The 21,478-nt window shown below is 29.8% G+C and overlaps 1 protein-coding gene across 1 annotated transcript; it reads left to right on the top strand.

Annotated features, from left to right (window-relative positions):
- The first annotated feature begins 9,576 nt into the window (after positions 1-9,576).
- Positions 9,577-19,702, top strand: LOC111622798 (QRFP-like peptide receptor). Its single transcript, XM_023365219.1, has 6 exons — positions 9,577-9,922; positions 12,059-12,246; positions 12,346-12,603; positions 15,661-15,762; positions 19,033-19,195; positions 19,542-19,702. Exons 1-6 carry the CDS (start codon positions 9,577-9,579, stop codon positions 19,700-19,702), a joined length of 1,218 nt encoding a protein of 405 aa, XP_023220987.1.
- Positions 19,703-21,478: the final 1,776 nt, after the last annotated feature.

The raw sequence follows: 21,478 nt of genomic DNA, 5'->3' as shown, positions 1-21,478 counted from the left end.
TCTGGAGAAGAAAATTGGGTTCTTCTTCTCTGTTTATTAAATTGTTTCTAAACGAGTAGTTAATATCTATTATTAGAGAAGTATTAACTATGATAAGTCCGTCGTAAACAGGTGATATTAAGAGAGAAAGAATATTTCTCTCGTAAGGTAAAATATTAAATTTATTTTGATGCTTATTACAGTTCGATTGGTCGATAACTGCCAAATATAATCGGGAATATTCTAGTTAACATCTTTTGTTTGTTTTCGTTACGCTTCATCTCGTCCGATATAAAATGTCACTCTCTCCTTTATCTTGTCAGTAGTCGTTGTTACGTAATCTATAATACAGGAAAGCACCTTACGCTTTCATTTTCTAAATTCGGTTATCGATTGCCTTAAAAAATTATATAAAAAAATTATAAAATATAAAGTTTAAATATAAGTTTATAAGCACAATACTAATTATTATATATTAATTTCTTGCAAGTAGAGATTATTAAAACCCCGATATATAGGAAAACCTTTATATATAGGAAAACCCAAAATATAGGAAAACCTTTAAGTTTTCCTATATTTTGCAACCATACAACCTGGCAAGAAATGCTACTGTTTATCAGAAGATTTGAAAAAATATATATATAGTCGACCCCCTATAACACTTGATAATTCCGTTTTATATGAATTCCATGCTGTACGAGTCACTTAGATTTACAAATACGTGTGCATGGCTGCGAACGGCTCACGTATTTGTAAAATCTAAGTGACTCGTACAACATGGAATTCATATAAAACGGAATTATCAACAGTGTTATAAGGGGGTCGACTTGTATATTCATCACTCCGTTGTAAGATATCTGGAAGTTTGTTCAATGTAAAAATTTTTATAGTAAAATATACTTAATTACTAGAATATTTCATTTGCACGCTCGGGACAAGTAGCTAATGACATTCTTTATTAAAGTAAAAATATAATTAATAAAGCCACTTGACCCGGCATTATTAATTAGATAATTACTTAAAATTCTTTCCTATGTCTTAAATAAAATATATAAAAATACTGATCTTCGTATTTGATTGTGTATATTGTTTATATAAATATTTTTTATTAGATTCTTGGAAATGGGACAAATCAATTAATATTAAAAAAATGTAAACGATATTACGAGCATTATTATCTCATTGTTTTATCTCCTTCTGGGCTTAAGTTCTGTGTTTTTTAGTGATTTTTTTTACATAATATTCTATTTATAAATGTGGATTTTATTTTAAAAAAAAACAGGGTAATCCTAGTAACGATGCTTTTATAATCACGCCGTATCTTAATTATTATTGCGTGTAACGAAGCGAAAAATATTTCGAGTATTTGTCGATAAAGGTAATAAGGAAATATTTTTGGTGTTAAAATTTACTTAATGTTTGGCTAAAAAAAATATCAACAAATGAATTATAAAGTAACGATTATAACGATGCATTTTTACAAATATCCTTTATACAATGGAAATTTAATTCCCATTTATTCGGTTATAGACACACAAAAAATCATTAAAATTCCCGATTATATTTTAACGAGATTAATATTTTTTTAAATAACTTTTTCCCCCAAATAAATAACCTCTTACTTACATTGCATGTTCTTAATTCTAAAAGTTCACTCACCGAATATTTTCCAACACTATTTATTGTAAAGCTTTCTCTCATTTATCTGTTTGAGATATTTCGAATTACCCCCTCAAATAGGGCGACATTAAATAAAGTATAGAGACAATAGTAGGGAGATGATTTCATTAATTAACAGAAAGAACCAGCAAAAAAGACAAAAAAAAAAGGGGTGGATAGACTGGGATGATGGAAGTGTTTTCAATCGAGATCGTGGTAATCGCGTTAGCAACCGTATACAGTCGACCCTCTATAACGCTGTTGATTTTTCCGTTTTATATGAATTCCATGTTGTACGAGTCACTTAGATTTTACAAATACGTGAGCCGTTCACAGCCTGGCACACGTATTTGTAAAATCTAAGTGACTCGTACAACATGGAATTCTTGTAAAACGGAATTATCAGCAGTGTTATATGGGGGTTGACTTTCAGTAATTGCGAAATTCAATGCTCCAGGAAGGATGCTTCATTCTTCTACAACAGATCATACAGTTAGAACGTTACGAACAAAAACAATAAGTAAATTTGCATCGAAGTCTTCAGTTTAAGGAAAATACAAAACAAATGAAATGATAACTTTCGTAATATTCTGTTTATTATTGAAATGAATATTAATATGTCCAGTTCTTATTTTATTAAAGAAATCTCAGATCCACAGCCGTAGTAAATCAATTTTACAGAATAAGATGAAAATCTGCTTTAGTACTTTTACTTTTTTTTTCATATTTCACACGACTGCATTCGAATATTAAAAATTTCTTTTTATTGCAACAAAAGTTGAGATTATTATCGTTTGAATGACATAATAATTTACAAATGCATTGTTAAAAATAAATGGAAATATTCTTATTTATCCATTTTTTTTTCAAATTATTATTTTTTTAATTTTAAATAAGAAAATTTAGAAAAATTACTAAAACTTCTTAGCAATTTTTGCTTTAACTCAAAGAAAAATTTCTGCTAAATTTTGAATTTCAATAAGTATTTATTTTGTGTGGTTACTCTTTAATTAAGATCAATTGAAGAAAATCTACTTAAATATACGTACTGCATACTGTAAATTAAGTAAGAAAGAAATATTTATTTAACTGAAAGCACATTCTTAATATTATCCTACTTTTTACGTTTAAAGATAAAGGGATTCTATAGGGAAGTAGAAGATATTTATTGAAATTCTTTTATTTTCTCTTCTTCTACGGCAAAATCAATATTAAATCCGCTAAAAGAGTTATTTTTTATTTGGACATTTCTATTCAGTCTGACAGTTGGAAATTTGGAAAAAGTCTTAAAGTATTTATTTTTAGTTAGAAATGAGACAAGAAATCGTCTTAGGAGCCGTCCATAAATTAAGTAAGGGCGATTTCGGCCATTCTAGAACCCCACCCACCCCTGTGTATATTATAACCGTAATATTTTCTTTGATTCCCCTTCTCCTTCTCTATCTTACGTAATATTTAGGTATGATTTTTTAGAAAGATTTTAACAAAAAAAATTTTATATGAAACCCTAAAAACCTTAGGTCCAAAATATATAATTATTAATTACATCTTGGATAAGGTCAATAAAATAAATTACACGCTGCTAAAATGTGCTAGGTGCACCTGGGGACTAAATCATAAAGCTTGTAAAACTCTATATAATGGGGCAATACAACCAATGCTACTTTACGCGGCCTTTAGCTGGGGTCACGTAACTAGTAAAAATTCAGTAGCAAGTAAATTACTCTCTCTTCAGAATTTCAAAGTGCTGAAGAACTGTTTCTACTAATGCCTCTGATACTAGTGGAGCTCCTTCCTTTGCCACTATGTATTGTAGAAAAGGTTCTAAACTACTACATCAGAACTACAAACATCAAGGCTCAACAACAGTCTCTACTCCTATCTACGGCTCTTCGTATGCTACCACATTGCAATTATCCTACTATCTCTGATCATCAACCTGTAAACAAGGTTATCCCCAGGGTACATTTGATGTCATCTGCTTCCTCCATGGATAATCATGCAGACATTAATATCAGCACAGATGGGTCTAAAAGCTCCCTTCGTGTTGGCTCACGTATCTGTATCTTCCTCCAAACTGACATATTTTGCCCAAAATGTGTTAGAAGATACAGACACTTCCCACATATCTCCATCTATCAAGCTGAAGATGCCGACTATCAAGCTGTCCAGTGGGCCACTTCACTACCAAACAAAACTCTGTCTATCAACATTTACAGCGATTCTCAGTCTGTCCTAAAAGCTCTATTATATTAAAAATCTTGTAAATAAGATAACTTTTATATATTTTCTTGGCCATACTGGCATAATTAGAAATGAAAAAGCCGACTTTGAGGCTAAGTCAGCTGCAAAGGACACTGATTTGGACTACACTCGCATCCCTCTCTCACGCTGTAGCATCCTTAAAAATTACATTCCTGACAACGCTATGCAAAAGTGGAATCAACAATGGTTAAGCAGTAAAACTGGCAGAATAACAAGATTTTATTTTCCTAGTATTTTTTTTTTTTTNCATATAGTAGGTGGTACCCTGACTCGAACATCCACTTTTTTCCCCCCTATCTCAATTTCCCCTCCCGCTAGAGCCCTCACAAATACTGAAAACTAAAAACCCCCTAACTTCTCCCCTAATTGGCCCACCCAAAAAATGATGGTACCATACGAACCCACTCGAAGAGATCTATCCAGCTATGTATAAAGCTCCAGTGCGTGACGAATTTTAACTTAAATATCACAGTTTAAAATCAGAGCCCAAATGACAGCAGCCTCTCTATCAGATCACCTCCTGTAACTCCATTTTTTTTTTTTTTTTTTTTTTTTTTCCTAGTATTGAATGCAGGTTCTCATCATCACTTGCTACTGTTCAACTACGTACTGAGAATGATAATTTTAGAATCTACCTGGCGATGTATAACCGGGTAGAAACTGCTTCTTGCTTTTGTTCTACAGAAAACCTTGACACCGTCGACCATATGATCTATCATTGTCCAATTTACGATCAACGTACACTTATTCTGAAATTAGAAATCTTTACACTTGGTTTCGGGTGGCCATGTCCATAAGCTTGTTCAGATGCCACTGTTTGATGCTTTTTACAATTACGTTCAAAAAACATGGAAGAAAATACTATTTATAATTTCTAATATCTAGTTTTATATTTTAATTTTCACTAAAAGCCGAATACTAATTTTATGTTTACTTCGTATCGTGTATTCTTAGTGTTATACACCCATAGGAATGGTGCACTTATTCTAATAGAAAAAAGAGAGAGAGAGAGAGAGAGAGAGAGAGAGAAACCACCACCTTTTACTCCTTGCATTGTGCTATTTCTCCTACCTTTAATATCATTTGATAATTTTCGTATCAAAATTCAACGGGATCTCTAAAACAATCTGAAAAAACTAAATTTACTACCTTTAAATTGTTTTCGAAATATCAGACGAAGAACAGACATAAATATTTTTAATATAAACAAACGTTTGTCATTTGTCTGTCTATATTAAAGATATAGGCCTATTTATAATCGAACGGAATAAAGAAAATATAAACTGTTAAATAGATATACAAATATAAACAAGAAGAAAAAAAAACACTATTAAATTTAAATTTTAATTACTTAACAATCAATTCGATAAGGTTATAAAGAGGAAAAAGTACAAAGGTCAATTTGCAAATTGATTTACTTAAAATATTGTATTTACAAAGACGTATTCATCGATTATGTTATTTGTTTTATCGAATTATCAGTTCATAACTTTCAATTATGATAAAATGAATTAAGAAAATGGAATTTTTATCTAACTTAAATGTGTATCTCTTTTCTTTAACCTTAGGAGAAATAAAAAAAATATTTTATTGGCACTCCATAAAAAGTGAGATAAAATTTTTTTTTAAAAAGAAAACTTAATATCCTACATCCCAATTTAGTTAAATTTTTATTTAATTTTCTCATAACCGCGATGTTACGCAGGCAAAATAAAGAATTTTCAATACTGCAAACGAGTGTTTAAGTAACATTAACAATCATCCCATCACAAGATTATAAAGAAAAATAAACAAATCACGTTTTATTTAATTAGTCATTTGTAAGAAAGACCCGATTAAGATATTTGGAGAAGCAAACAAACCCGAGGATATTTTCTTCACTGATACATCTGAAGTGCTTCGTGTTTAACGAGTGTCTCTCGTGTAAAGAATTCTACTCGAAGATAAGGAAATTCATTCACATGAATTAATATACTTCTTTAGAGAAATATCGCCTCCTTTATCTCTGAAGTGTTTACTATTTTATATCCTTGGAATGTCTTTCAAGAAGTTCGAATTAAAATCTATACCTGTACACACATAAGTTTTTAAACTCGATTATATTTAAAAAAAACTACTATAACTTAAGAAAATTTTTTTAAAAATAAAAAAAATTATCTGTTCAAACATTAATATTATATTATACTTTATATATTCTAGTCAAAACTATTTTTCTTTTATTATTTTCAAAGGTTTATTGTGTTAAATCTTCGAAATAACTCATAAAATAGAATAGATCCATAAGATTTTCGAGATTTTATTAGCATCAATCCACAAATGTTTTATTGTTATTATTTTATACTCTAACTCAAATATTATAAAAGAAAAATTGTTTTGAAGCAGAATTAGGATATTTTGTTGGTTTCTTTGTGTCGGAAGCATAATTCAACAAACTCCTCCTCCAAAATTCTACTATATTTGAGGATTAAAGCGAATATATTTATTTTATCGAAAACTCTTTCGTCTTTACAGAAGTAAATTATGGTTTAGTACAGTGGCGCGTTATCCTACGGGCAAGAAATGAAATTGCTTGGAGCCCATACCAAGAGGGAACTCCAAACTAATCTCTTATAAGAAAATACGACCCCCAAAACATTCCCTCGAAAAAAAACGGTTAAACCCATGGAATTTCGTGAAGCTCCCTAATTGAAATTCTCCTGTGCCCCATGAAGTTATAACGCGCCACTGGTTTAGTATGGATTCCTACTGCGTGCCCATAGCATACCCTTGTGTGTAATTTTCACCGGCATACCAGCAGTAAGCGCAGTGCGATATCCGAAATGATTGAAGCATTTATAGATAGTCTTCGATACACTAGCATAATTGTTGTCCATTCCCAAGCAGAATCAGAATTCGTTGTTAAAGACCACTTTCATTAATCGAAGGTTCATCTTCACCTAAATAGAGGATAGTTTCTCATAGAGAGTTCTCACAAATGGCACCCCTATTTGGCAGATCGCCCAAGGAATGCATTGTCTTATTCTAAAAAAAAAATTCTTCAGCTTCAGGAGATAATCGATTGTATCCTGATACTTCGTTTAACGTGTCGGTAAGAAAACAGATGTTATGACAAAATCCAAACATTAATTAAGTTTCTTTTAGAAAGTATAGAATAATGATTCTTAGTTAGAAAATAAGAAAAGAGCGAAAAGGGTAAAAATCTCCATTTTTTAATTAAGCCGAAATACCGACAGATATTCGACCCACTTTAAAGAAGGGGAAAAAAACGAATTTTTAACTAGATAAAATTTCAAAAACAAGACACTCGAACCTTCGTTTAATGAAGCAAAAACATAATTGAAGTCGAGTACACCATCGATTTTATTTAATAAGTGAAGCGAAGTAATTAGTTTTTATAACTTTTAAGAGCAAAATAATGTTTTGTTTGTGCAGAATCTTCTCGGTTATATTATCAAGTGTAAAATGTATAAAATTTTCGTATCATTTTATTATCGTTTCTCTTTTACTACACCAAATAAGTAAGGGAATATTTCAAGAAAGAATGATACAAGTCGACCCCCTATAACACTGTTGATTATTCCGTTTTATACGAATTCCATGTTGTACGAGTCACTTAGATTTTACAAATAACTGAGCCGTCTACAGCCCGGAACACGTATATGTAAAATCTAAGTGACTCGTACAACATGGAATTCATATAAAACGGAATAATCGACAGTGTTATAGGGAGTCGACTGTACTCCATATTTTGTTAAATATACACCAACGATCAAATACACTTCGTTTTATAATTATTTATATAATATACACTCGTAGTAGATAAGGAAACAATAAAAGCAAACGTTTTATGACGTTGGGTAAATGTTATAGTGTTAATATCTCCTGTTTACAAATGAAGTATCATTGAGAATTTCTAAGCTCTTTACGACATTATGAAAGCACTTAGAATCCAAGGTTATTCTCTGATCGTTTATCGATTGTTGTCAATAACAGAGAAACGTGTTACTGTCGTTTTATTAAGATTAACTTTGTATTTAAAGAACGTAAAAAAGACTAATGCCTGATCGAAATTATTTAGGATTGTCTTTAACTTAACGTCTTCGACATATGCTATGGAAATGGAGGATAATCCCGAAAGATCTTAAAAGAGAAATAGAAACAACTCAAAATTAAATCTTCTGAATGCCTCACGAAGAAATGACGTTTATTTAATTTAAAAAAATAATATTAATAAAATGTCTGTGATACGTGTTTAGTAGAGATAATAGTATCAATCTGTGAAAAATTTACTCAATAATTGAACTGGAAAGCATTTTAATAATCACATATTACGAGGTCGATAAATAAATACCAATAGAATGATTTCAGTAGGAAGAATTAGAGATAAAAATATATAAATTCCTATAAAAGATAAAAGTAAAAATTCGGAGATAGAAAGTAATCATAGTGATTTTAAAGGATGAAAGTATTTCTTTGAAATTGCAACCATAAAGACTGCTGTATAAATAGAAATTTCTGTCTGAAAACAATGAAAAATACTTTAAAAAATCAAGAAAATATCAAAAAAAGGGCTCGAAATAAGAAGACTTCACAGGCGATATAAAAGTATAAATACCACATAAATCATTGCAGAGAAAATAGAGATTTAACGTTATTTTCTTGTACAAAACTGACAGTAGAAATCATTTAAAAGTGTTCATAAAATTTTGATTTCAACAATATAAGTAAATTCTAAATAAAAATAAATGTTATACTTTATTTTTTCAGATACAATGGGGCAGGTTAACTCTAGAAAAAGGAAATGTTAAAATCTTAAAATTTATATAAAAATATGTAAATGTAATTTGTGATTTATATAGTGACAGTTACTGCGGAAATGTAGCTACAAGTTGGATCAAAGTCACCTGGTTCTTTCAGTAGCAGAAAAGCCTGTTAAAGGATTAGATTTAGATTTAATTTAAGTTGTACAGTTTATTTTATTATACAATTTTACATAATATTTGACGAAGGCATTGCAATTTTTAGTTGTTTACACGTTATGAAACAATATTAATTAAACATTATGAAAAATTCATTATTTAACAGAAGCAATTTTGGATGGAGGTTCGTTCGAAAACAAATTTACGTAGCCTACGATACAAATTCTTTGTAGAAAGTTCTGAATTCTCTTAAACATTCCAAAGAGTCATTAATTTAATAAGTAGAATAATCAGAAATAAAGAATTTCCATGAGAAAAATGCAAACACTTTTCATGTATATCTCCTGATACGTGTTTACAAAAGCTATTTTATAGATTTACTATCCTCCACGATCGAACACACGCGAAAAAAAATAATATTTTCTCTTCAAAATGATACTAAAATGGCTCCTTATTATTTAATTTATAGCACGTTTCTTTTGTAATTGGCTTGGAGAAGGTCATCACGTTACATGTTAAATCATCTTTTTCCTTTAACGGTAATAATTATCTTCCGTTAGAGAGAAAAGAGCGCGATTTTTCTATATCTACATCAGATCGATCGGACGTTTAGAAGAAGAGTTAACACTACGTCATTGTTCCATCGACCAACTGAAAAAGCGCTTAGCGAGAGATGCGCGCTCCTGATATTTCGTTTATAAGCGTTATACGGAGACTGGTCTTCTGTCTTTATCCGTTTACTCCGGTCCTAGAAATGGAGGATGCCATGTGTAACGATTCGGAATGGCATTATCTTAATTTCTCTTCTCTAGAATTTCCTAGCGACATTTCCCTTCGCGAATTCACTTGGAAGGAGTACGTAAAGATCGCCAGTTATTTGTTATTGATGTGTGCCACAATAGTGGGCAATTTAGGTATCGTCTTCGTTGTGGGACTCGACAATTCCATGCGTACCACCATTAACGTCTATCTGGTCAACTTGGCGGTTGCCGACCTGTTGATCTGTCTGACTTGCATGTGGGTTCATCTGTGCAACGATCTTACAGAACCCATCTACGTTCTGGGGCCTTTTATGTGCAGTTTTAACCCCTTTGCTCAAAGTAAGTTTTCTCTTCTAATATTTTCAAACTTCTGTTTATGACATTTATTAAACTCGAAATAAAGTTTGAGAATTGGATAATAGATGATTCTTCTATATTGGCCTAAATCTAAATGTTCTTTAAAATTAATCACACTTGCGGTGTTGACGTGCGTAAAGAACAGAACGAAGATATGACAAAGAACATACAAAGTAATATAATTGATATTCACATAATAGTTTCAAGTTATTCCCCAAAATATATTCCATTTGGGCATTATCCATTACAAAAATACGTAACTGAAATAAATGATGTGTCAAGCCAAAAGTCGCCTTATCCACTTTTATGAAAATACGAAAAGAAAACTTGAGTGATAATACTGTATAGTATAATAAATTCTTTACAAACAATTGAAAGTATCGTGCTTAAACTTAATTTTTCCTATATTAAATGCAACGAGAAATTCCATTGTCTAAATCCATAGTACTAGGAGTTCAAAACTTCCATCTTCCATTAAGTATATTAGCGAATAGCACACATAAAAAGATTACGGTGTATAAGAGGTAAACATCTTATTATACTTTGTGGAAACTTTGGAAAAATAAAAAAGGCAACTTTTGGCATGACACTGCTCATATTTTACTTCAGATTATGGAATATTTGATTCTAATAATATCAAAAGATTTATATTGACTTTCGAGTCAAAATTGTTTCCAGTTGATGTAATACAAATACAGAGAGGGTGATCATTAAATATGACCTCCATTTAACTCGACTTCATTGACTAGGAGATGTATGCTAAAGGATGATATTTGGTTTTTTTCAAATGGCGTATTTCATTATTTATTAATAGAATAAAAAACTATTTTCTCACAGGAATGAATGGATTTTTCAGTGTTTAAACTCTTTACATTTAAAATGAAAATAATGCAATGGAATCAAATTAAAAACAGAAGAATTATTTAAATTATTAATAAATGAAGTATTTTTATTAAATCACAAACGGGATTTGGGTCTAGTCGATTTCTTAATCTTTAGTTAATTAAAATTCATTAAAATTGGATTTATTTCCTGAAAGTCATAAAAAGAAAGGTATTAATGATTTATTTTAGAAAAGGAAAAAAAAATCTAATTTTATTTTATTAAAATCAACATTTTAATCAAGTTAAAATTCCGTTTTTGCTTCCGATTTTTTCTTTTAATAACAGAAAAAAAGGTATTTTTTTAATCCTCTCCGTTAATTATTTGATAAATAAAATATCGTTTATTGTAACAAATTAAAACCTACGCTCTTAGAGAGGAAGTTACATTAATATTTAAGAAAACTGTCAATGCATTTTTCCAATTATCTTAATGTCTGTGTAACAATTTGGGAAGGAAATATTTATGAATCATTAAAATTAAAATATGTCTTTAATTATTGAGAAAAATATATTATAATATTTCTATATAAATGAATAATTTAACATTTCAAAATCTTTTAAAATTAAACTTCGAATGCAATTAAACACGACGTGAAACGTGGAAAGTTTTCATTGATTTGTCATTTAATATCTCAATATTCTCTAAAGCTTTGTTTTCATACTCGAATTATTATAATTCTAGTGTTGTATTAAACAGAGAAAAATCAAAACCCGATTAATATAAATTTGTTATAGAGAATTCCTGTTTAAATATTTTAATATATATTAGAAACTTTTTCAATTGTAAATTTAATTTCAGATGTGAGAAAATTAAGAGAAATTTGTTAGGAAATATTTGATCAGTGAAACGTCTTGACATTATAGAAGTATCCGTTTGTTAGTTTTCTTCTATTGGTAAATATTTGTATAAAGGATCTGATGAGGATTAATCGATTTTGTTTAAGATGCTTATTATTGTTAGTAAAAGATTAGCTTCTATGTTTTCCTTTGTTTACTCATTGAGATATTTTGCAATTTATGTGTCTTTATGTCAATTTTTTCTAATATAAAAGAAAATTTCTTATGTTTATAAATGAATAGAGAAGCACTCCACGAGAGTTTGAGGTATTTACAATTGCTGAAAATACAATCGAGAAAGCCAAGCTATTATTGTCAGTTAATCTATATTAATTCTAGTGACTGGAAAGAAATTTCAACAATGGTTATATGATTAAAAACCTTTTCTAATTGGCAGTGGCGTGTCTGACGGCAAGTGTATTGACTCTTTCTGCCATATCTTGCGACCGATTTATCGCTATTATGTTCCCACTTCACGTCAGGATTACCAAACAGAGGACGGGAGCCGTTATCGCCGTTATTTGGATCGTCTCTATGATAGCCGCCATTCCATTTCCTATCTATAGAACACATGTGGAGAGACAGGTGAGTGTAACGTAGAACTTCCATTATTAAATAAACCAACTCTAATATATTCTGACGAAAATGTCGCATAAAATATCAAATTATTTTCCCTTATTTCAGTGGAGTGATTTCTTAGAAATCCAGTGCTCTGATTTTTGGCCTCACGAAGTGGTTTATTCGGAAGAATTAGGTAGATGCGTTAAAATAGTCAGAGGAAAGAAGATCTATTATACTTTCGTCACAGTGGCTCTCTTCTTCCTGCCAATTATTATCATGAGTACTTCTTATTCCCTCATCATCTGGAGATTATGGATAAATAAAGTTCCCGGAGAGAAAAATTTGGCTAACATGAATGTTCAACACAAAGCTAAGAAGAAGGTAATGGAAAAATTACATCTTATTCTTTTATAAACGATTGATGCTCTCTGATTAATTATTTTTACTTGTATTATTGTTTTCTACTCTTATTCTTGTATATATAGTTAGTCTGTGACTTCTCTTGTGACTCTTTACAAAAAAATTATATTATAAACATTTGGTCCGTGGAACCATTACAGACAAATATATTGGGTTGCTCGAGCATAACGCTGGTATAAGATATTATCCTATTAAACAATATAGATAGAATTTAAAATCAGTAGAAATCACGAAATAAAATAATAATGGCATCAAGTAATATGTGATACTTTCGCTTGATCGAAAGGAAATCGATAACATTTAAGAGAAACGACTGAACAAGCACTCATGCAAGTTGTATTTAAGTAAATACTTCACAGAAGAACAAGAATTATTATTGTTTAAGACATTATTTTCTTATTAATCGATTTACTTGGAAACAAATCAAAAGAAATATGATGCTTTGTTAGTATATTGATCTGTCATTAAATTAATTTTGAAGGCTTTACAGGACTCTTAATCTGTTGTACTTCTGTATATTAGCAGAATTATGCAAATAACTGGACTGATATTGGGTTGTATTGAAGAAAATCACGTAATGATATTCTATTTTAAATTACAATATTTGCTTATTTTGTATTAAAGAAAAGAACCAACATTTTCCTTTTTTTTCTGGAAGAAAAAAAAAATAAAATTTTATTGTCTAATATTTAAAAATAAAAAGAAAAATGTTGCCATTTGAAATTAAAATCGTCAACTCACGTAGACGAATAAGTATCAAAATATCTCTAGAGAATTATCGATTTCAAAATTTTTGTGTATAAAAGAAATCTCGATGTATCAATTTGCCTCCGTTCTGAATTTCAAACATTTTCAGAAATGCTATTTATAGATTTTTGTATCATACTTGTCTCGTTATTTTCTCAGATGTTATACATATAACAGAGGAAAAGTATGGCAATTGGTCAAAAAAATTACCCCTCTAGATTTTTACATTTTTGGACTCAATACACCTTGAAATGTCGAAAATGGAAAACATTTCGAAGCTTTTTTTTTTGCTATACATATGAACGTTAGTGTTTATGTTTATGGATGTGTTCACTCTTTTGTAGTTTAATATAGTGTTCCGCAATCAGTGTGCCGTCACAAAGTGAAAGGTGTGACGTGAACTTTTATATATTCTATTAATTTCAAGTTTTATTTATATATTTTTATCACAGTTGTTGCGTTTCTTATGTTTGTATTTCATTCACTGATAAAATGAGATGATGTTAAAGCAATAAACACATATGTCGTCTCAGTACTCACTTATTCTTTTAGAGTTATACATTGGACTTATACAGACTTTGAGCAACTCCAAATGAAAACAAGAACAACACTTACTAAGCATAAACAACGTCATCTCAAATCTGCCATAGAAAGATTAACTCTTTCATGTAAAGATGGCGGACGTGGCTTGATTGACACAATAAATCTTCACTACAAACAAATACAGTCACTGCGAGAATTTTTCTACAAAAAACAAGAAACATCACAGATACATAAAGCAATAACTCCAGCAGACACAAATAAAATCACCATTAAACTTACATATGCATAATATGGACAAGACAGAACATATAAAAATCATAGACACCATCAAGCAATAGTGGGTTCAAAAGATACTCTATGGCAGACATCCCTATGACCTAGCACAGGATTTTGTTGACAAAACTGCGTCAAATAGCTGGTTAGCTCGGGGATGCCTCTTTGGGGAGACAGAAGGGTTTATGATTGCCATACAGGATCAGGTAATAAATACTAAAAACTACAGAAAACACATACTGTACTCAAGGATACAACGCTCACAAATGATACATGCAGAAAATGCTACATCATGCCAGAAACTATGCAGCACATCACTTCTGGTTGCAAGCTCTTGGCAGAGACAGATAATATACATATTATCTGTTCAAGTAGCAATTACACCAAGAGCATGCAAAGAACACAAATTATTAGACATCCACAAACCATACTACAAATACGTTCAACAGACAGTATTGGAAAACAGCACGCCCAACTGTACTACGACAGCCATAATTACAGATAAAACAATTTATTATAACAGACCAGACATCATACTCATTAACAAACACAATAAAATCACATACATTATAGACATATCCGTTCCAAACACTCACAATGTACAAAACACATGGAGTGAAAAAATCAGCAAGTACACAGAACTTGCCCAGGAAATAAGGCATTCGTGGAGGATGGATAGGGTGCTTATTGTATTTGTCGTTCTCTCCTCTACAGGTGTCATTCCACAAACGCTACACAAAAGCCTGGGAACATTAAAATTGAATAGAAACACATACATCACACTACAGAAGGCTTCTATATTGAATACACGTCATATTGTTAAGAAATTCCTGAATACACGCTTATTTAATTTTTGTTTTGTTTTGATGTTGGTTCTGGTCCGGCATAGTATACAGCCATCGGTGTCAACCTAGTGTAACTCACAAAACTCAACATAATAATAATAGGTTTATGGCATTACGAAATTCTATTAATTGTATCATATCATACGTTTTTGAGAGGAATAACATTTTGGTGTGACATGTTGAGTCATGTCGAGTCATAGGTGTGCCACGAATAGAAAAAGGTTTACTAAGCCCTGTGTTTTTTATCAAAATTTTGTGAAATTTTTCAGGGAAAAGGGGGTCGTGTGTATCTCGAGTGAAAAGTGAAAATTTCAATTCATTATTAACAAAATTTGGTTAGATCTAACAATCTGTTACAATACAGACATAATGATTATAATTTTATGTTTTATTGTCATATTATTTAAACTTTCTGGTATTTTATAACAAGGAAATTCGGGTATCAAACGAGTATCACGGAGAGATAACGTTACATTACACTAAAACATTAATCTTTCTCATCTTTTATATGTAAAAAAAAAGTCTAAGTATCTAGAACAATTAATGATTTATTAGACATTCTTTCTTTAAAAAAATACAATAAATAATACAAATGTTAAATATCTTTCAGGTGATCAAGATGGTGTGCGTGGTTCTGGTTGTATTCGTGCTCTGTTGGATGCCATTTCAAATCATTGTCCTCTATTCTCAATTCGGCCAAAAGGAAGCTCTTGTACGTATTCCATCTTTTATATCTCAGCACGAAATTTACGATTTTCTTATCTCGATATTTAATTAATATGAATAGAAATTTTCCAAGTAATGAACCGAACTCTTAAATTATATGACTTCGCTTTATAAATTTATTCATTTCTATAAAAGTAATGTTCGATTTACTTTAGTTCTTGTATAGTTATTGGCCACAGCAACCGCAGAAAAATCAACGGGAGTTTTTGTTACTTGCTGACAGTAGAAAATTCCTTTACACTCTTTGCTACTATTTAAGCGATGGATAATAGAAAGACGTGCAAAATTTGCATAAATATTTTTAAATATTGCATTATTATTAAGACACCATTTCAATAAGATGAGGAAGATTATACTATTACTGAAAGTCTTTTCATCACGCAACTTCAAGATGATGCTAGATCCTCTGCGGAACAATGCTTCAAGAGGAGGAAAAACGCAGAGTTTATAGTGGGCACTTGAATATGATCAATATATGTTGATTTAAAAAGATTAATAATTTGCCAATTACATATTTCTTGACACTGACGTTTATGATAGAAGGATTTCTAACAGGCTTCAAACTTTGCAGTCACTCTTCACAGAATACGTGCCTGCTTTTACTCGTTAATTCGTATTTAAATAGTGAGATTCATATTTCACAGAATCTCTGCACGTATATATTTTTGACGAGTCGCGTGTCGCAGTCATCATCCCAATTACATTCCCGGAAGTTATATACCAAGGAAAATATGGCTAAAGATCAAAAACTGCCCCCTAAGATACGATTTTTTCACTTATATTCAAGCTTAATAACTCTTGTTTCTTTTGTCACAAAATTTTGAAATTTTTTAGGCAGGTTTGTTTATTAGGGGACAATTTTTCTAGAAATTTTCAGGAAAATCGAATCATTAGAGCTTATCTGTAATGATAAAACAACTAACATAAGTAACGGGAAACTAGAGGATTCGTAAATGACTTGTTTCGTCCATATTCTAAAAAAAGCGTACTTACTATTCAATATTATCACTTAATAAGACTTTTTTAACTTGTCACAAAGTTGCTTGCATTCCAGCATCTTTGCTGGAATGCAAGCAACTTTGCATTCCAGCAAAGATATCTCTGTATCAAGTTGCTTGATATAGAGTTATTTTTGATATGTATATGGTTAACTTCCTTTTTATTTGGTTCCTAGCATTTATAAGTAACTTCGCATCCTTAAAATAGAGTGAGGATGTTCTCTGATAATGCGGACACGACTATTAACGCTGTTATGTACTGTACTTTGTCTTCAGCACATCTTATTCGTGCTCATTAAGTGGTGTAGATAGTTTACGACATATTTGACAAAATTATTACAAAAATTGCCTAGAGCATGGGTACATCAATAGTATATTCAAAAAGGTTCACCACCCTGGCCTAGAGAGAACGGTATATCGTAAATAACACGGTTCTGTTCCTATCTACAGGGCTCTTAGAGTTACGATAGTAATGCTAAAAGCCTGTAGATACTTAGTGATAAACCGTTGGGTTACGCACGTACTGTACTTTCCTGCTCTTATATTGAGAAAATCTCCAGTATGTGACGTCTAGAAGCTGATTGTTAAAAAACTATCAGCTTCTACACCACACATACCGTGCTATAACTATAATTTTGACGCACAAACTGTACTTATTATTTTGTATTACGCAAATATAGTTTGCTTGTAAATATAGAAAATTACATTACGATGCTTTTTAATGTAATTTCTTCTGGCTGCAATTTTTTAAAAAAGAATCTATTATTCGAAGTATAAAAGTTATTTGAAAAGTTTATACTGAAGAGATTCTGTGAAGTAAAATCGGGAATTTATTATGGATCAACTAGAGTAACAATTGATATCAGAGATGAACGAATCTATTTCTCTTCCAGTGAATGTTGTAATTTAATAAAAGACAATAAACGATAACCCGGATTCAATTTTCATATTTTTAAAATTTATTTATTGAGTATTCGATTATACGAATTGATTTTTCTGGCTAAAAAGATCCAAAAATAGAAAATTTCAATAATATCAAAGTATATACTTTCGTGGAAAATGAAGTTTACGTGTAAAAAAGAATCTTTATAACTCATTAATCTTTATAAAAGTCACCTAAAGTATATATAGCCTATATATATTTGAAATAAACTTTTGTACCATAAATTAAGAAGTACTGTACCTATCGAATGCATAAATAATATTTATCTGTAATAACTCAATTGAAGAATCTTGTCTACAAGAGATTTAATACGTTATAAAAAGATCCTATTACAATTTTAACATTAAAACATTAACAATTTCTTATTTTGAACAAAATATACTCCATTATCTTTACGGTAGTTCAATTACTTTAATGGAAAAGTTTAGCATTACAAACTAAAGAATGATTTTCCTTGTTAATTATTTAGAATATTTTATAATTTTTATTCTTTTGGTTCTGTCATAATTCTAACAAGAGTCATAACACTTGTTACGCTTCTATTATATTTTAATGACATTAAATTTCAATTATAGATTATTTCTTGTATGTTTCTGCACCATTAAACCATTACTATTATATTTTTAAATAGTTTAGAGTGTTAATCTTATACATTTTATTTACACATCTTGCAAAGCTTTCAATTAATTGTACAGTGAAAAGAAGTTTCATCCTAATGGAAACTGTGGGAATTCTTTGCATTCATTTTCCGAGTTTACCAAGAATTATTGCGTTATTAAATTTAAAATTACTGTAAGAGCTTTTTAACTTTAAAAGTTATTCGTTGAGGTTCTTCCTCCATTTTTCATAAATCGAGGAGTAGGATGTTTCAAAGAGCTACAGAAAACGTCATGAAAAAAGGGAAGTTATTAGAATATTCCAACGTTTATAAGAAAAATGATTTAGATTTATTTGAAAGGTGGTTGATAATAAACGAAGTTTCTTTTCCTGAACAATCAATAATATTTTCCATTATTTTCTGAGCGATAAAATTATTGAATCGATAAACTTTTTGTTGGAAATACTTTCGTAATTATTTCTAGTCTGTTGAATATTGACCTTAAAAACATCTTATTTTAATAATTATTTATTGAATATTTATTGTTATATTTTGAATTTCTCTTTCTTTTTATTGATTTATTTATTTCATACGGTTTTCTAACACCACTGATATTAGAAAACGATGCCAAATATATAACTTTTTTTTTATTTTATCGTTTATTATAAATTGTTTTCTAGTATTCCTTTTAAAGTATTGACGATTTTTATGTTTCAGTTGCCAGAATGGTTCCTGAAAATGAACTATTTGGCCACATTCGCTGCTCACTCCAACAGCGCGCTCAACCCCGTTATTTATGGAGGTTTCAACAATAATTTTCGACAATCTTTTCTTAAACTTCTGAAGTGTAGCTATAATAAAAGGACTTTTCGCGGTCCAAGTAAGTGATTTCTTTCCTTTCGTATGCGACACATATTTTGATCCATAAGTAACATAAATTGACCAGTAGTAGTATTTGTTTTACTTTTAATGAGTAAATGATTATCACTAGTTATAAATACGGCTGTAAATAAACAGATTTGAATGTAAATATTAAAATTAAATAATTAAAGAATTTATCTACTCACGTTTGAATAGCGATATTAACTCTTAAAGTAGACATTCTGTAGGCTCCAATGCATTAATTCACTCTAATAGAATAATCGGTTTTAAAGATCGAATAATAAGAGAAAGGTAGGATAAGTTGATTTGGTAAGACGGATGAATCGTTACGTTTGTTTTTCTAGAGGGCTCGAGGATGACGTTCAGCACGGTCGTAACGTGGAGTTTTTCTCAAGGAAGAAAGAAACCAACCAATGGAATCAAGGAGAAGGAGCTGGAGACATCTTTTAAAGGAAGTAAAGAATTATTACCTCTTAAGAAAGAACCGAAACCCGCTGCCATTTAATTCTTTCCTCCATATTTAGGGCATTCGTCAGAAGTTTTTCGATAAGTCATACTTGCTCAGAACATAATCACTCTATGTTTAGCAGTTCATACTTTGAATGCATATAAATTGCGATATAACCGTCACTGTGATAACATTTTTTTTAATTTTAATATTTAAATAACATCGAAATTTTCATAATATTTCTGTAAGAACTTCCTTATAAAAGTCTGTACGAATTTAAACAATGACAATACATGATATCTGAATGTTTTATTAAAGAATTAAAACAAATAGTCTTTACAAAATATTGTTTTTCTAAAATATTATACAGTATTAGACTTTGGAGCTGTGAATTCTTCCTTTCATTCCAAAAAATTAACATTACAGTGAAATTATTAGAAAGAAAAATATACTTCGAGTCATTTATAAAAAAAAAAAATTCATTTGTTTTAATCATTGTGATTTGATTATTTATAAATAAAGGACAAAGATATTTTAATTTCTTGAGTAATTTTCCTACAACTTTTATATATTTTCTGAGATGTTTTGAAGGACGTTTCGAAAGATTTCTTCTCATTTTCCAGAAATTTTAGCAATGATGGCAATGAATTTTTGGTAAGTTTTGTTACATTTATTTACATAAAATTGAAGAGACTTGTAAAATGATTTGTATGTTTCACAGATTTAAACGATAAAATATACGATTGATTTTAAAATTTCATATTTTTAGACTGCACAATAATATTTGGGACGACAAACATTTTACCTTTACTATATTAGAAATACAAACCTAGAGCTACCAATTCTATTTAATTTTTTATGATTGATACATAGTGACAATCGCAATAAAATAAACATTTCTCTTGCCTATCTATTCCTAAATATAAAATTTTAACTCCACTCGACGTCGTCTAATCTCGAGTTATATTACCAATAACAAATAAACTGTACTTCTATTGATTACAATATAGCCCAAGATAATTTTAATGCCACTGACATAAGCCAAATTGTCTTTTGCAATAATTCATTATTTAGAAGGTAGAAAGAAAAATAGGAATGTATCAATACTTGNCAAACAGTTATTCGATATTTATATCACGAAAGCATCAGTTCATTCCTCTCGCTCTCAAAACACTTCTCTCTCGCCGTATTATTTTTATATCGACAATACTTTAGTAATAAAAGTAAACTTTAGTAAAATTTAACTGATATTTAGAAATCTAATAAATATTTGAAGGTGATATTACGTCGTTATCTAAGTTACTAGTATGTTAACGGGACGAAGATAGAAATAAGTACTAGATAATTAAATAACAAAACTATTTCCTTCATATATTTTATTTTTAAAACAGAATTGAATATTAATAAGAAAAAAAAACAATTCGTATTTTCTCGAGTGAAGTGAAGAAGAAAATTAGAACAGATTGAGTAATAATTTAATTTCTTTCGACGTGTAAATTTTTAATAAAATTCTCTGGAAACTTTATAAATTATTAAGTTTCCTTTCTAAACAACTATTTGAAATATATAGGAATGTCATTTAATGTTCTATTCAATCTCATTCAAAGAGCATAAAGTATTATAATTCCCTGTATTTAATATTCCTGAAAGCGAAGAGATGCTTTTTAATTCTTTATACATATATGAAATAATTATAAAGCTTTAGATAAACATATTGTTCACGAGAACTGTAATGTAATAATAAGTAATTATATGAAAGTGATAACAGAACTTAAACGTTCTTCTGAAAGATGATTTTATGTTTTGATATTGGATTTATTTTTCTTATTAATG

This window comes from Centruroides sculpturatus, unplaced genomic scaffold, assembly GCF_000671375.1.
Source record: "Centruroides sculpturatus isolate CEXI.00-Female unplaced genomic scaffold, Cexi_2.0 scaffold39, whole genome shotgun sequence".
In the NCBI taxonomy this organism is placed as follows: domain Eukaryota; kingdom Metazoa; phylum Arthropoda; class Arachnida; order Scorpiones; family Buthidae; genus Centruroides; species Centruroides sculpturatus.
This window is presented reverse-complemented; position numbering and strand designations above follow the sequence as displayed.

Excerpts from the sequence above, each read along its gene's own strand:
- LOC111622798 (XM_023365219.1), top strand. The coding sequence starts at position 9,577 with ATGGAGGATGCCATGTGTAACGATTCGGAATGGCATTATCTTAATTTC. Across the intron at positions 9,923-12,058 it reads TTTTAACCCCTTTGCTCAAA|TGGCGTGTCTGACGGCAAGT; the intron begins GTAAGTTTTCTC and ends TCTAATTGGCAG. Across the intron at positions 19,196-19,541 it reads AAGGACTTTTCGCGGTCCAA|AGGGCTCGAGGATGACGTTC; the intron begins GTAAGTGATTTC and ends TTGTTTTTCTAG.